Source organism: Triturus cristatus, chromosome 12 (genome assembly GCF_964204655.1).
Source record: "Triturus cristatus chromosome 12, aTriCri1.1, whole genome shotgun sequence".
NCBI lineage: Eukaryota > Metazoa > Chordata > Amphibia > Caudata > Salamandridae > Triturus > Triturus cristatus.
The window spans coordinates 140,238,624-140,256,777 of record NC_140595.1 but is presented as its reverse complement, the minus strand read 5'-3'; the positions used below and the strand labels follow the sequence as shown (position 1 = coordinate 140,256,777).

Here is an 18,154-nt window from a genome sequence, read left to right as displayed (position 1 = left end):
GCAAAGTTCAGTATCAACCTTCTGCATTATCTACTGCTGTAAAAGCCTCTTTAGTCAAATTCCTTTCTTTTTCAACCTCCCTTATGTATCAATCCACACATCTATTGGCCTGGCAGTCATGGCAGACAGTATTTAGAAGTACTCAAAAAGCAACCCTATTTCCGTATTTATCCACATTTAAAAATAAACACAGAGAAGAAGATGTATGTTTTCTGTCTGTATTTATCTGTAAAAATCAGTAAAAACGGAAAGCAGGGCGCCTTAATCACAATCAATAGAAGAAAATGCTGCCATCATGATTGCAAATTGCCATCCAAATTTTCCATTTAACCCCTTCTGTGCCACGCCCTTTCCCCCTCCTGTGCCGGGCGTTTCATTAGTGGGTGGGGTTCATGACGAGATAGTCTCGTCATGGGCACAGCGCGACCGTGCTCCATGACGAGACTATCTCGTCATGGGCACAGAAGAGGTTAAGTGTCTCCTCCGAAAAAAAATATTAAGCAGCAAGATTCTTATATGTGTTTGGAGAGAATGTTGCAGCCTAGTGCTAAGCGGCTTGCAATCTTTTACACCCTCGGTGATGAAGCAAAAGGCCCTGCCTCAGCTCCAGCCCTCTGGGGAGAATTTATCACATCTGCACCACTGACGGACTGCGTTCACGAGGTGGTGTGAAGTGTGACAATATGATTAAAATGATGGAAACACGCAAATGAACTTGCCATCCAACACTCCACTTCTCCTGCTCACGCCTTCACGAGTCGTGTGTGCATGTGCATAACAACCGCTCATCCATGGTGATGTCACAATCAAGGTTCTGGGGCCAAAAAACGCATCTGTTTTTTCGGCACTGGAATATTGAAAAGGCCAAAACTATTTTCCAAGCGATTACATATTTATGAATGCATAGCAGCAATCTGTTTTTAAGATTCGAGGTACAGTCCTTCCTTAAAGCCTCAATTCGCTTATTCTACTGCCTTCTCTTAAAGGTGGGGTCCTGTTCTGAATACCACACCGGCTGTCCTGATGGGAGCATGGCGTTCAACCTCATCTCCACTATTCCAGAATAGAGGGCAGAACAGTTCTTTTGGAGCTGTGCAGATCGGATAAAGTCCCGCCTGGGTGATTCACAGATTAAAGAAAGGGCTGTGTTTACAACAGAACAACAAAGTGGCGTGTAGACATGCAATAATATTCAGGAGTGTTCCAAGGGAACATTAGTGGCCACTGCACGGTGAAAATAACGCCTGAGGATCACCCAAAATCCACGAGACTCCATACCAGTTTATATAGAGCCCAGACGAATAGAACAATAGCCAGCCTGAGGGATGTTCATTCACAAACACACCATGCGACGTCATGCAACCGAAGACTGTATTAGATAATAGTGTTACTGAGTGATGTGGTAACACTGCATTGGCCATTCTGATTTTGTTATACACATTGAGAGAATTTTAGGGCATTAACAATTAATAAGAGATTAGGCTCTTGGGATCAGAACAGGTTATTTCAAACATAGAAAAAGACGTTCAGTGTCTCATAAATGTTTCTGGAAACGTGTGTATTTCCAGAAATATTTCCCAATAGGTTAAATTTGTGATATAAAAATTACCAGAATTGGAATAGACCATGCTCGAGGCCTAAGAAGCGCTGCTCTTCAGTAACCAATACTGTTGTTATGCTAGTGACACCCGCGCCCATCAAGAGAGAGGACACCGATATCTCAGGTGAACTCATTAAATAAGCAAATATTGCACTTTCTGGAGCCAAAACTACCTCCCCCTGCTGCTGCACTACCTTTGGGACCGCAAGATCAAGCATGGTCTCTAACCCTTTCTCACCGCTGCCCAATATGGTGGTATACATGATAAAATAAATAGGAGCTTGTCAACAACCTGCCCATCTAACTGAATGCTCCGATTCCATATGCTTCTCTCTCAACAACTCTCCGATGACATCACCTGTCGGTTCACAGTGGGTGGACTCAGAAGGTGCAAAATATCTGATGTTCAGCTGCAGCTTGACTCTCACAAGGTAGAGAAGTAAGAAGCTGCTTCAGGGACTGCACCCCCAGTGAAAACACAGCTTCGCGTCTTGAAATGAACGGGGAATTGAGAATAGTTTAGAAAAAAGAGAAAGAATTTAGAAATAGAATAACTAAAAAAGGAAAGAAAAAGAAGTCTGCCATTTCCTTCCCAGTAGATATTCAAGAGTCCATTCCATAGGATACAAGAAGGCTACGTGGAAAAACAGGCGAATCTTCTCTAGCCAACGCTGGATCAACCACTGGCTTTCCACAGCTCAAGCTTACCCGCCTTGTTTTCTCACACTGACCGTCTTTGTTGGTTCCCTGGTGGAAATGCCCGCCTGTTGTAAACATCGTCTATTATTTAGCCATTTAACCAAATCAAGAGCGCCACGACTTTAAGATGCTAACGGCATGTGGCGCCTCCATTCTTACAGACTACACAAATGGGTCTTCAGGCCTGTCCTGAGCCAGAAATTACCCTTGTCATAGCTTTTGAAAGGTGCTGCTTAATAATAAAATGCTGGTAAAATGATAAAATAATACTTATAAATGGCACTTTAAAAATGTCGGGTGTGTAGTGGTGATCGTCTGTTTTCAAACACCGCGAACAGAAGAAATGAAACACTGAGTAACTGAGCGAGTTTCCACAGAAGAGGGTGGCATGGTCACTGTACAGTCCATGGGATATATTTATTCCACAGTTTCTAGGTGGATTATTTTGCCCATTTTCTGAAAACCTAAGATTTGCAATAAGGTTAACACTCAAAGAGAAGACCATTGAGAAAGTTTAACTAATGGTTGAACAGGCCAAGTCTAATGAGAGAAATTAGCAAAGCAAAAACAATCCACAAGACAGCTAGGAAAATGATAAAGGTCTGCAACAGATATTCCTCGAGAGACGATTAACAGACAGGAAGAATGTGGTTTTATAGAACCATTCAAGTACCTTTTTGGTATGCTAAATGGCTCAAGAGTCAAGGGATTTTATAGCGGGATGACAGCAGGGCAGTGAAATGAAAACCCAATGGGAAGTACCTGGTGAAATAAAATTAATTTCTTCAGAGGGCATGAAAGTGCGGCTAGCAGCACAGGGGGTCATTGGCTTAAACCATTCCAAACAATAAACTTCTTACTTTCCAAAGACTTGCTATGGTGTTTAAGAAAACAATTTGGTGCTGGAAGACTTCCGGCCTGTCAATTTCTATCTTTTGCACAACCCCAATGTATACTGGTTCTGTGCAAACATGGAAGGACAGTACTGTGCAGTTGTCTGTTGGAGCGGAATAGCTAGAGTGTCCTCACAGATTTTAACGGAACCAGAGAGTCGTGAATTCTGTTCTATGACTTACGCAGGACAGTGTTGACAGCCCCACCTCAATGGCCGCCGTCAACGTAAGTAGTGGGGGTCCACAGGAGCAGAATACGATCAGGCCTTGTGCAGGCACAAGTGGTACTGCTTAGAGGAGGTAGAGGAGGATAGGGTTTGTCGCGTGGCCCTCTGTATAAAAGTCATTTTGAATACGACACCCGAATCCTGCTTTGGCTTTATCTTCGAGGTTGATCCCAGCTCACCTACCAGAACTTACTTTAAAAGCAAACTTATTACAATCACACAACTATGCGAACACATATGAAGCTCACAAGCAAAATGTGCAAAACACTAGTAAATGTGACGTATATACCACAATATTACATGCACATACTGATCTAAATAAAACACTCCATATATTTAAGTACGATACTGCCATTAACTTCCTTCTTTTTATCATGTATAATCCTGCTTTTTCAAGTCTTTTAAATGTGTATTAAAAAGAAGCTCATTGTGTCACTATCAATAAATGAAGAGTACAATTTTACCTGCGGATTTGACTATTTTAACAAATCAGCTCTAGCACTGAACAAGTCATAAGTAAAGAGGAAGCGAAATTCCGCTTGCTACCACCACTTAAAGCTGACTGGAACATTTCAACAGGGGAACTATTGCAAAATCTTCAAACACCCCTGCCCCCTCAAAAACCACACACTGCAAAGCTGGGGGAGTCTTGATTTCACTGCATGCCATTTAGGGGACAGCTTGCTTTTTCACAATTGCTCAATCACGGTAAGCGACTTGGCGAACGAGCTGCCATGCTCTCCTTAACAAAACACATCAAAACATAGTTATCAACCCCATGACAAGCATGCCGTAGAAGATAAAAATGGCAACTTACATCATGATTTTGTTCTCCAATCTGCTCTTTGATACGCTGCAGGGTCCAATCGGAGAGCATCTCGGGGGTCATGGCGTTGAGTTGCCCTCTAATAAGGCCCTGAAGTGGGTCAGAGAGCGTCTTGGACATTAGAAAGCGTATTGAAACTTCATGACACAGTGAAACATGTCGCGATGAGACAGCAAGCAGTACGAGGTAATGGTACTGTGTTCACATCCAGGTCTCTCAGTGGGCAGGCTTAGCCTATAAGCGTGCAATGTCAAGGGTCAAATGGGAAAGGCTGTTTACATCAAGCATGCAAGGGGTTAAAGTCAAGGAGTTTTACAGAGTGCACACTGGGAGAGGTTCCTGACACTGCTAGCTACTTCTCAAAGTACATGGTCACATAATTTTTGATATTCTTGGCAGTCACACAACACTAGACCATTACATCACGGCCGGACTGGCCACAGCGGGCGTCAGGCATTTCCCCGGGAGGCTGGAAGGTTGGGGGTCGGTTTTGTTACTGAGGGCCTGTTTGGCAGTGGTGCTGCAATATCGGCCCCCAATAACAAGAGCAGCAATGCACCCTCCTCCTCCCCACGGCCCACCGGGTGTGGTGAGGGGGGTTTGTCCGACTAAATAGCCAGGGCTTCTTTGTGTTCCCAATCCGGCCCTGCATTACATACTTGCCAAATGTAAACACTTGTTCTTATAATTTATGTACAGGGCAGTGTTCTCATGAACTAGCTAATGAACCTGGACCAAATACTTGATACCGATGTATATCTTTTTTTGCAGATTTATATAGTGCGAACGCGACCCAAAGGTATTGGAGCGCTTTACATGAGCACCAGTTACGTTACACAAGGACACATTCATTTTTTTGTTTTTTTTGGTAGGCACGGGGAGATTAAGTGATTTGCCCAGAATCACAGGATGTGGAGTCGACCCAGAGGTTCGAACCTTGGTTTCCCAGCTCCAAAGTCGGCAGTCTAGCCATGCCATGAGACCACATCCTCTGGTCTCAGGACGCCATGGCGAGGACCACATTACTAAGTCAGTGTGGGCTTTTCTGTGCAAAGCGGCGCGATTGGCATTACTCTGAGATTTTCTACAATTGCTAAATGATAATGATAAATTGTAAGTACATGTTTTGCATGCATCCGCCAACGAAATATGCTGACTCTGGCTGTAAACATGCAGGCATCTGCCATTTTAACATTATTTTGGCTGCTACACCAGGCCCGATTCCATCACAAACTAGGCTCTTCTTTTGGCATGGCTGAGAGAAGCTCACACAGCCCATCAAGCGATCATATCAATAAACTATATTGCACGCCCACTGAATAAAGGGCTTAGAGAGCTACATGTAAGCTTCAGCAGGATCCCATTTTTTAGAAGTAAAGTGAGACAAACTGCCCTTTGGCCACATCTTTGTACCAGGACAACAGCGGATCTGTTCTGACTTAGAAGCCTGCCTGCACTGTCGCCCTAGGGCCTCCATTCTAAACTGAGCAGGATCCCTGGCAGCAGAGGAATTGGCTGCATTTCACAATACTAAATACTGAATTAACCACAATAAGGCCCTTGTGTTAAAGCTTCTGCCACACACCCATGCAACCTCTCTAGTCTGCAAACGTCTTTCTGGAGGGCAACTGGTAGTTCGGTCTAAGGAGCGTTTCAAATTCTGGCCACCTACTGAGGCTATCATATGGGATCAGTGAGGCGGGCTCTTCTCCAGAGAGGAGCAGCTGCGAGCTACAATTTCTACATGTTCTCTGAAAGCATACGAGTTTCAAGGCCACTTGTAGGTGTTTTGCAAAATGCTGTCTTCGGAGTAGGAATATATTCTCTTTGCTGCGACCACATTTCCAACTGCTGTGGTCAGCGGTGGTTCCTCCTTAAGGGCGGAGGAGTGTGGCCCCGCCTGCTGCGAGTGCAGCAGCTGCAGCAAACGTAAATTCGATGATAAAATGGTTGATATACACAAGTCACATTACCATTTTACAAGCGCACTGTGTATCGTCGCGGAGTGGGGCCATTCCTGCTGCTGACTGGCAGCAGGATTGTCTTGCCTAAAGTGCGTATGTCAGATTGGCCGGCTGCATTGCGATGGCCAGCCCAACATGCGCACTTCAGCCTGCACCAATACTAGCTGAATAACAGCCGGGCAGACTGCAGGCACAGGCTCCTAGTTTAAAAATGGAGCACTGTGTTAACCTGCTCTGACCAACCATGGCGCTACTCCCATGCCGAAAACACATAACAGCAGCTCCAAGATTGGTTAGGTTCATTGGCGCTTTACTTCACTGTCTGCCCTGTGAAGAAAACTTGTAATTGCCACCAACACTAATCGTTATGCATGATGGTGTCAAGAAATGTTTACATTCAAGTATAACCACCTGAGACCTGTTGTGACATTAGTCTGTGAAAGCCCTTAAAAATGCAGAAACCCTGCGGACATTCCCCCTCTGGGCGTGTGCAGATCAGTGTTCAGTGGTGCACGAGTACCGGTCTGCTTCTCAGAAGTGCCGGAGGTCCCACATTCTTTTATCACCTTTTACCTGACCATCAAGGGTGCCTTGTGTAATTTGGAGTCTCTTTTTAGGCCTCGGCCTGATGAAAGCAGCGCATGCGCTGCTCTCGTCATACGAGGGCTTCTTGGAATCTATACGATTCCAGAAGCTCGCTTTCTGCTCCGCCCGTGTTTTGTATTGGTGCGCGTCATTTTGTGTCACCAATTATGCAAAGCCCGGTGTTCTGATTGTCCAGGAGGGTTTTTAGTCCCTCCTGGTTACCACCCTGTCTCCTTTTGGCACGGCCCCCCGGGATTGCATCTTTTACTGGCGGTGGGAGACAGTGTCTCCTAATAAGCCACGATGTACTTTTCTATTATCATTCGACTTTGGCAAAGGCAGCCGAGTGTTTATTTTTGCATCGCGCTTTCACTTAAAGTGAAAGCGCGATGCAATTATAAACAAGCGGCTGCCTTTGTCAAAGCCGAGAGCTTGTTTAACAAACTGTGCCTGTCTGAATCTTAAGTATTTACGAGGTTTGTGTCCATCGAAGTCGCGGTTTGCGCATGTTATGTTTGTGCTATTATGTCGATTTTCCCGTGCTTTGTAGGTGAAGTGATGTGGGTTGTCTCTCTTTGCAGGGGCATTCAATTTAATGTTGCCTTGAGTTTTAAGGCCCTTATGAGGAGTTTGGCAGGGTGTATGCGGTTTATTGTGGTGCTAAGGAGCGGCTAGTGACATTTAAGAGTGGCTACAGGCTATTATGAAGTTAAAACTGTTAGCCGTCCGTGAGCCCCGAGACCTGCTGCTCTTGATTCGCCTCACCACTTTCAAATGTCACTAGCCGCTCATGGCTGTGGTAGTGAAGTGCTGAGGGTGCATGTCCACAGTCTAAATCCACCTGCTTAACACAGGATCCTTGTGAATTAGTTATAATGGCAGGAGGCGCTTCAAACACTGGTCAAATCCCATTAGAATAATCCCATTAGAATCTTTGCACCTTCCTCTCTGGCCTGTCCTGAGAAGTGGCATTGAAGCTTCTTAGATATTTTAGATGCTTTTGTCTAATTCAGACTGTGTCACTTTTACCAATGCAGCTATATACCAACAAGGCGCTTTACATTAATGCAGAGGATAAATACGGCTTTTAGATAGGAAAGGGTGAAGAGACATATGTACTAAACTAGGTGTGCATTTGGGCAGAAGATGCGTATAGGCTCTCGAGAGGTAAGTGTGTTGAATACTCTTTAGAAACGTGACACAAGAGATGCAGAAACACATGCCCCTGTAGGCGCTCAGGGTAGCAGGCACCAGCTCCTCAGAGGGCCCTGGCATTGCTTTTCCTCTGTCTGGTCACAGACTCTGGCAATAGAGCAGAACCCTCTACCATGAAACGGGGCAAATTTTGTGTAGGGGTGACGTGCTTTTGCCAGCTGCCCGTTGTGGTGGAGGGATGGGAATGGGCAATCAGGTGCCCGAGCCCAGTTTAAATGGGTGAATGCATCCATCTGCACAATGCCACAGGGGACACAACCGTATTTTGGGTTGCTTCACTCAGCCTTCCATTGACAGCAGCCACACAGAAGAGTGCTACCACCCTTATTCAAAATCAAAATCATTAAGAATAATTCTGATGGTGAAAAAACTAACACCTTGCCGGGCAACCACTACACCAAGAAAAGGCTTCTCCTATAAAAATCTCAAACTTGCCGATGGTGTACAGAATGCAGTTATAGACATTTTTTCCCCTTAAAAAAGACAGACATTCTAAAAGAAATGCAGCACAACCACAAACAGGGTAGGGACGGCTTGAGGAAAGGACTGTTGCTGCTTGTAAGTAAGCCACGCAAGAGCTTCCCTTGTAGGTACAGAGAGCTGAGACTGCCACTGAAATTCTTGTTTACAGGACAAAATGCAGGCACACAAATATAACACAATGATGCCAAATAATCATGTTAAAATGGCTTATATTTGAAGGGAACGGACATTTTTTTTTCAAAACATGCAAACACACCAACCGGTTTTATTTTGGTAGATAGTTAGTAGTCAATTCCAGTGGGAGACTTTGAGTACTGCGATTCAAGAACAACTAAGTTCTGGGCAAAAGATGGGAAATGGGCTAGTCGATTAATCACTACTGAAAGCAATCCTAATGATACAACAGCCATTAGCTCCTTCTCGCCCAGCTCTCTGCCATTCCGTTGAAAGGTCCATGCATGTGTCAGACATATGAATGGCCCACCGGAGGCCTTCCTGAGCCACACAAAGTGACACAGCAATGGGTGATACACCCTGCCCACTGTGACAGAACAGCCATCTACCCGCTTGAACTCTGCACTCTGACTCCGAAATGGAAATGTATCCACTTTTACTTCCTAATCAGCTAATTAAGCAGACAGGTTGGCCTATGAAACCACTGCGCCCTGCACAAAAACCGGGGACCCCAGCCCGCTATGTTCTTTGCCCTCAAGGAGTGACTGCATGCAGGCTGGTGTCATGAGAGAGAGAGAGGAGTGTATTCCGAGAACAAGAAAGAGTGACTCTCCGGGGCAGGTGTCTTTCACAGTGTGGGTCATTTTCCCCAATGGTGGGCACAAAAGTCTGGGGGCAAAAGGATTGTGGCAAGGACTAAACCTTCTACATCCACTTCACAAGTGCTTCTGAAAACCAGGATGCCAGGGTACCTGGTATATATACTGCTGCTTTTAGAAGGTACATTAACATCACGGCAATATATGACATGCCAAACACGCAACTCAGAGAAAATAAAAGGCAACAATGGTAGCCCTGTTTTTGGTCCTAAATTCCTTGGATGGTATCTACACATATCGTGGATATTCTACCTTCCTTTCTTAATATATTTTATTTTTTCATTTTAGATACGTTTGTTTATTTTATGAAAAAAATCGATACAGCCCAGTTTTTGGGCTGTCCTTCAAAATTCCCGATCTGGTCTCACTCAAAATGCTGGCTGTTTGGAATTCTTTATAAGAAATGCATGAATTGAATGAACAACTCTATATCAGTGTATGCTTGTCTCGTGAGGAATAAGTCACTCCTCGCTTCAATGGGTTAGGCGGGCTCACAATATTTACCATACGAAATAATAATAGCACTTATGAGAAGATATGTAATGTAGGAAAGTTTATGAATGGAGGAGGAGGATTTTGCATTGTATACTGCTTTATTTCTGTCAGGGACATACAATGTTAGTCCAGGGCTTACGAAGATTTTCTGAAGAAGGAACCAAGCACATCTCTCTTTGTGTCAATAGTAACCGGCAACTCGCTTAAAAAAACTCCCAGAAGTTGTGAATGAAACAACTACAGTGCAAGTTAAGGTGCGATTTGTCATTAGTTTGAACACGAAGTTAAAGTCACAGCACAACTTTAAACACACCACATAGTGAAGCACAATATGCTGAAACTCACCAGCTCCAAGTGTTCCTCCGTCTGAGAGCAAAATAAAGCAGAGAAAAAAATCCATGTGGTGGTTAATACAAAACTACTGTGAGTTCAAAGCACTCTGTATGCCTTTGAAACCCCCAAAAAAAGAACCATTCAAAAAACATGACTCATTTCACGTGGCACTCAAAGCTGCTTTCATACAAGTATTCCTCTGCCAGTACAAACGTCACATTTTGACAACAAAATGATACGCTTTCCATGAGGGACGACCGCCACCTTCTATCAGTTGTTTCTTTTGCTTATATACTGAACACAAGAGAAGACTACAGCCCCAGCAATTACACCTATTAAGATTATATAAGAGGTATTAAAACGAGGGATTTTATACGTAAATAGGAAAAAACGAGCCTGTTCATACATAGTACTTAAACAATTCCACTACAAGAAGTTTAACCCCTAAAAGGGCATTCGTAGAAGTTGCCCACTTACCCCAAGCGCACTAAAGACCAAAGCACTGAGGGAGACACATGTATTTCGCACTAGGACATTCCTGGAAATTGCATAATGATCTAACAATTCTACACTTACTGGGCGTGGCTCAGGGGGGGTTGGGAGTAGAAGTTAAAGACGTTCGGGAGGGCTAACCGCTGATTCTATGCGGCATAGGATGGAATGACCTTGCGCATAGCAGGCAATAGAAACAATGGCTCTTTTTGTGATATGAAGTGGATGTAAAACCCAATAAAGCATATTTTAAAAGAAAAGATGTTTCACCCCTAAAATATTTTTAAAATACACAATTTAGAATAAAATATAACATGTGAATGTAGCAACCGTGAAGGATGCTATTTTGATCATTTGGAAACTGAAGTCTTGATGTAGGCGCAGCACAGTACATCACAACCAGCTGTTGCCGCGACCTCCCAACCCAAAGCTTTAACCGGGGTGCCAGTATACAATAAAAGTCGCAGAGGGCATCGTCTCTATGCCAATCCAAACCTAGTTGTCGCCAGCAGATACTTCTAGTGGTGGTTATGAATAGCCAGATTAAATATTATATTATTTCCCGGGCAAAGGCAGGTAATGGCAACGAACAAGATATTGACTACTACGTCTTTCCAGGCAACCTATCACTAGGAACAAATTTTCTTCGGTTTCAGACATAAAACCATAAATGAACAGCAATAAAAAAAGATACATTTCATTAAAAGTATAAAAAAAAAGACAAATACATCGAAAACATTCATATGTTAAAAAGCATTATGTAAAATATTGATATAACACCTGTCGACCAATCATTGATCACAGATATAGTTTAAACCCTGAGGAAACCATCGCGGATGGTCGGTCCGCCTGAGTTTTGAGGATTGCTCCCCTCACACGCTCAGCTCGTCTTACTCTCCACCGCAGTCGGACAGACTTAACACTCTCTAATAAGGAGGCGTGTCTACAGAAATTAATGGTAAACACGTCTGGAAGGTCAAATTTGGAGGATTAGACGTTGTGAATTCATAAGAACCTTAAATCCCCCCCAAAAAGTTTCACTATTAGGGCCTCGCTTTTAGGACCTTCTCTTTTTGAGGCTGCTCTGAGGTGATTTCTACTTTGAGAAGACATCAGGGAAGTTAAACCCTTCCTGGTTTCGATCCTCACACATGAAGCTACAGGGCGCCAACTATAGAGGCTGAGCGGAGTCTAGTTTGATAGACCAACCAGGTATGTTTATGCTTCAATCATCACAAGGGTCGTCGTTTAGTCTAGGAGGTGCACGCTACCATTAAAGGTTCGCGTGGGAAAAAATGTCAATGCTGATTACAATAACTGCAAAAATAGAGTGAATACTGGTGCTCGTTTAATTTGACATATTTTACCACAACTCCGTTCACTCACCAAATGGTGCATTAGCCCTTTCCCGCTCTGTGAGGTGATGACGCGCAGGTCTGGTTTCCGGCTGTTGGGCCCGAGCTGGTTGCTCTGGGATGGTGGCGGCGGTGACTTGGCTGGGATGACTTTACCCAGACTGTTGCCGTTTGATACTGGAATGAGCCCAGGGGAGGCCCTGGCGCTGATATACCCGTTTCCTAAAGACACAGGTGACAAATCCAAATTGATAACTAATCAAATAAAAAGCAATTTATACGTCACGTTAAACTACACAAAGGCAGATCTTGATGAGATCCGATCTAAATAGTACAATTATTATCCAGACTAATTACTGGTACATTTCATCCCTCCAGCCCCCGATTCATCATTAGAATCCTATTTCAGAGAGAACAATATTGGATCCCGGAGACTGGCAGCCCTGTCCGTCCTTGAATGTGACCGTATGGACCCCCGTAAACAATAACAGTTCTCAGGGCAGGGAAAACACTAATCTATAGACAACAACCCTGAGTACTATGAATGCATGTACAGTAAAGTTGTAATAAATATATGGGTCAATAAACTGAGGCATAATATTTCAATATATTTTATTAGAGACTAAGTCCCCGATTTTGTTGTCGGTCGGAGGCTATCCAACAAACATATTCGGTTTAAATTCTGACTGCCATATTACAAATACGGCGGTCAGAATTGAAATCGGCGGGTCATTCCGGCTGGCTTCTGAGGGGCTCAAAGAGCCCGTCAGCATGTAGAAACCGGCACATAATCCCTTAAGGATGCCGTTTCCGCCGTTGGGATTAGGATCTCGGTTTCCCACAGGCTTTTCATGTCAGCGACTTTGGGGGCTGCCTTGCCTCCGTGGCCTCCGGTTGCCCCCCTGTTAATCCCTGCACCACGTGGTAGGCATGTGAGATGCCTGCCACGCGGTGCAGGGATTAACAAAAACTCCCATTTCGCTACGGGAGCTAGTGCTGCGGCCGGTTTCTGACCGCAGCACAAGCTCCCATAGAGAAATGGGAGCTTGCGACCACGCCATGTGCAGTTGCATCGTAATTGCGGAGTCGGGACCGCCGGCCAACAGTCAGTCGGTTCCGCATCCGTGGCGATGTTGGTTGGCGGCAACTCCGACTGACATCGTAATCAGGCCCTAAATCTCTTTCGAAAAACCTAATATACAAAATACAATGATTAATTTACAATGTAACATCAATCGAAATTGAGTAGATGGTGGACAAATATCAATACAGTCACCCATTCATGCGTATTTGTCCACTGTCTCTTCAATTGATGTTACATTGTAAATTAATCATAGTATTTTGTATATCTGGGTTTTTAAAGAGATTTAGTCTATAATAAAATATGTTGAAATTTTAAGCCTCAGTCTATTGATCTATTTAGTAAAAATGTACTGTTCATGTATTCATAGCTGCTCAGGGTTGTTCTCTATACACTGGCCTTGTCAGTCCTTTACATTTGACATAAAATGTATCTCTTCCATGAATGACAGAACTGTCCCCACTTCTCCTCGGGCGTCCTCTGATTTCCTCCATTTGACCCGATGCCTTTAGAAAATTTGATCGAAAGGGAACGTGTTTGTCTAGAACTTAGACGATGACGGACTGTAAATTAGTAATGAAGAGAACTTGTAAGTCACATAGAAATGACCCCTCTTCCCCACTTGATCAGTGAAGTCATACCTAAGTACAGCTGTCACCGAGGTTACGGTAAAAAAGACAGTGACAGGGCTGTGCTAGGAGCCTTGTACACCAAACTATTCTTTTGGTATGTGGTCCAGTTCACTTTCCCAAAAAGGGACACTGGGTGTTGACTGGAATGAGCGCCCCAAGATATGTCACCATAACATGATGAGGCAGCACCGAACTACCCAGGCATTGGAGGATTCCCGAGAGTTCTTTTGACAAGTGAAAATCAATTTGCTTTATCTGTCAGGCAAAAGCAAAATGTCGGAAGGAAAAATAAAGTGCAATACTCAATCCAAATAACCGACTAACATATCATCCACCACTCAAATTACTTTCATATTTCACTATACTAATTCAACACTAATGTTTCAGTGGGTTCCGGAGTAGCGTGCTACTCACCAAAAAAGCACTACAACACCCCAAAAGGGGTAACAAGTGCTATATAAATGCAAACCTTTTTCCCTCCTCTATCCCTCTCAATCCAAATAACTGATTAATATCCACCACTCAAATTACTTTCATATTACACTATACTAATTCACCAATAATCCTTTATGGGTTACGGAGTAGCGTGCTACTCACCAAGAAAGTGCTTCAACACCCCCATAGGGGTAACAAGCACCATATAAATGCAAACCTTTTTCCCTCTTCTATCCCTCCGCTATTCTTCTAAATCCAAAATAAATGACTAACCTATCCACCACTCAAATTACTTTCATATTTCACTATACTAATTCAATACTAATCCTTCTTGGCTTCCGGAGTAGCGTGCTACTCGTTGAAAAAGCGCTTTGACGCCTCATCAGGGGTAGTAAGCGCTATATAAATGCAATTACAATACATTCCTTCTGCAACACAGGCTGTATAAAGAATAAAAAAAGAAAACTAGACTGCCTGGTGCAGCACTGGGAGAGACTGTACAGACTGATCAGGGTGAAGGTCAGTGAGTTCATGAGGCCAGGCCATGAGCAGGAGCCAGATATATTTGAAATTTGAAGGTGAAAAAGTGTCTGTCTTCATCTAGAGTAGGGGTTCACGCTTCCTGAATAAGCACTTGGTTTATTAACAGCGATTTATTTTAATAAGTAGATATTTTCATTTCTTGAAGATTGATATTGTCAAAATTTAACAGCAAGTGTAACATTGCAAAAAACACTGAGTAGCACTAGCACAGAACACAAACACAATACACATAGTATTCACTACTAAATTACAGTGTAAAAAATGTAAGGGAAAATAGGCAAGTGATGTCGGTTGCAGACTTTTAACCCAAGAGTCTTGTGCTCGCTATAATCTGTGAAAGTCGCCTCTATCCAGCCCGACTCTTACTTCCGCCGCGCCCTCCAACAGTATTACTTGGTAGAAAACGAACAACGTTGTGAAATTTAACCTAGAATAACGCAACGCTTTGTACGAAGTTAAACATGGACCGTTCTGCCTGGGAGCCTGTCAGCACATACATGGTATATCAAGTGCTTGAGGACTTGAAGCTGCACATTCAAAGTCATCTGTGCAGATGAAACTGCTGGTCAAGCACAACCTTGCATGGAAAATATTCTGAGTATCTGAATGTGTGAGTTCTCACAGTATTCCGGCCAATCCTAGATCAAGTAGTGGAATAAGAGTATGCTAATGAGGGGCGCAGACAAATTCCTATGAGAGGATGTCTCCTTACCTCAGTAGGCACGCTGTCAGAATCACAGAGATTATACCATTTGGGGGGAAATTTTTTTAAAAAAGAGTGATTGTTTGGTTGATGGGGAAACCTAATTTATGGGACAAACTTGGGCAACAGATTTTCAAACTGTTTTCTTTGCATACAAGACGGTTGGTTTAAGATTCCATTACAACTATGTCTGGGAGGAAATGCAAGAAGTCTGTTGCTGAACCACTAGTCCAGAGGTTATAATCCTGGTTTTCTTGCTCGTCCACACAGTGTGGTCTTAGTAAAAATACTTTGTGTCTTAGGGTTATCATCTCATAAAGTTAACTACAATTAGATGAAGGATTTCACAGAATTAAGGGTCTTCTGAATGAAAACTTATTTAACCTCAAACATTCAGTGATGGCTTTTCGAGTGTGTTTTATTAGCTATTGAAAACATTACTGAAATTGTGCCTGCCCCATTGGAAGTCAAGAACTACTTCACAACGGTAGGTCTACCATTGTTCAAAAAATAGGCTTTTTTTTTTTTGCTGAAGTATGGAATGGAAATAAAATACATTAGACATTTTCTCAGACTAAACCTCTATGACACCAGGCACAATCTGTGTTTTTATCTTAAACAAAATAAGCGATTATAAAACTAAAAAAGCAATCCTCAGCTACATCGTCACTATAGTTTACAGGTCTTGGTCTGTCAGGTAAAACCATACGGGGCTAAAAAATGACTCAGAAATGAAAAATGACTCATTAATTTGAGAAGTGATTAAAAAAAAATCTAAGACATTGTTGACAAAGACTAAAGTTTGATATTTAAAAGGAATAACTAATACTGCACATTTGATGTCCAACATGGCAAAGTCCGAGTAATCTAAAACACAAAAGGCGATAGGGTGGAGAAGAGGTGGAACGTTTTAGCATCACGGTCTGACAGTTCAGTGAGTTTAGCGCAGTAATATATACTGTTACGATATGAAAGCCCACATATCACAACACATGATTACTTCTAATCACCATATCCAATCACTTTGGCCTCTACTTGCACAGCTTCACTGCAAAGGAAAAGGGGACATTTGGTAGAAGGGTGGCTGGATTCCACTCAGAACATACAGCTTTAGTAAAGAATTATCCAACAAAGCCGATTCGGTCAATGGCGAGACTTTGCAACCAGCGCCTGGCTCGGCCAAGCGGGGCCATTTTGCGTATCTCTGGTTTCAGTGCAGCGAGAGCTGAGTGCATTATTAATGAGATCTGAAGCTGCATTGACCTCGCTCTTCTGTTGCTCTCCAGGCTCGAGCGCTGCGTGGATTCAGAGTGGAGGAGGACATAAGCGGCCGATCACCTTGATGCAGAGAGCTTTTATGTTGAGGTAATTGCACTGCGCAGGTTCTCGCCGTGCATTGTACATCAATGAAATGTCTTGTTACGCAGCATCACCAACAGTGGCAAGCACGCCTAAAGACGGAAACCTATGAAGGGACAATAAGCATGTGCACATGGTGCAGCGAGCCGTCTCTGGTATGGATCATTTTATTTGTAGGGTGGGTATAAAACAATAACTGGGCGGATGTGCTTTTATGGTCATTGATGGCCGAATAAAGATTCTTTGACTGACTAAACTGGGAGGATGGACGGATGCTTTTCTGCTCCGACCTCCAGCACTCCACAAAGTAAAAAAGATTTATCAGCTAACAATAATGGCCCGCACACAAGGAACTCTCACTTTTTGTTAAGTTTTCAATTATGTTTTGATATGGTGCTTAGAGCCACTTCCAACTTTTTGCTGCCACTTGCAGTATCGATGGCAACAATATAAGTCAGGAGCAATAAACGACTACAGTAGGGTGGGATGGCAATTTATTTTTGCAGGTGAGAAGCAATATCACAACTAGACTGAAATAAGGAAATTTATGTGTAGATTTTGGAGCAGGCATTGAAGGTTTTCGGATATTGTTCATTATAATTAAGGCTACCCGTTTTCTATTTTTACTGCTTTTGAAAGATAAATACAGACAAAAAACAATGTGATCCCTGACAATAGTTATTTTTAAAAGCAAAAAATACTGAATATTGCGCTTCCTGTAAGAGACTTTCCATGCTGTCTTTCGTGAATCCCAGGATAAAAGCTGAGCAGATAGACATGACGGGGAATTAAAAAAAGAGGCTGAATATTCCTTAAATATAAGCATATGTTTGTAGTATAATGCCAATATTTACTTGTGGCTGTAGTGTTTTGCTATATTTGACTACAACATTTTCGAAAATGCTGCAAGCATCAAAGTATGACACAATATTTATAATATTTATCAGTTAAATAAATGTAGACGTATACCATTTTATGATTTGTTTTATTCTCAAAATACGAAATGAATATAGATAAATACCAGTAAGATGGTCAAAAAATAAATATGGATAAACACAGATGGAAATGTTGCAAATATAAATACCATAACAAGCATTTGCAATGCAATAGGTCTCGCAGTTACGAGAGTTTCAGCTATTGGCATTGTAAATAACAATGCCTTTTATTTATGTTTTTAAAAGAAAAAAAAAAAGTATTATTATTTGCAATGTCAATAGCTCAAACTCGCGTAAATGGGAGACCTATCGCATTGCAAATGCTTGTTAAATATCTATTTGCAGTTGGTAACAGGTCTGATATGACCTATAGAAGTGGTATCTGTTCCGTATTTGCATTACACTCTTTCAAGAGTTACATCTGACCCTCAGAGTCTGTCTCGCAGCCATTCAAGCATGAATGAGT

The 18,154-nt window shown here is 42.8% G+C and overlaps 1 protein-coding gene across 7 annotated transcripts in view; it reads right to left on the bottom strand.

The window, feature by feature from the left end:
* The window catches only part of MEF2D (myocyte enhancer factor 2D), a 415,917-nt gene that overhangs the window by 29,617 nt on the left and 368,146 nt on the right, over nucleotides 1-18,154 (bottom strand). For 4 of the 7 annotated variants that reach the window (XM_085638237.1, XM_085638238.1, XM_085638239.1 and 1 more), the window contains 3 exons: nucleotides 12,032-12,222; nucleotides 10,166-10,186; nucleotides 4,237-4,335 (listed from right to left, as the gene is read on the bottom strand). In XM_085638237.1, coding sequence (XP_085494363.1) covers nucleotides 4,237-4,335; nucleotides 10,166-10,186; nucleotides 12,032-12,222 — 311 coding nt within the window. The remainder of the gene's footprint in view (nucleotides 1-4,236; nucleotides 4,336-10,165; nucleotides 10,187-12,031; nucleotides 12,223-18,154) is intronic. The other 3 variants (XM_085638242.1, XM_085638241.1, XM_085638243.1) reach the window with 3 other exon arrangements.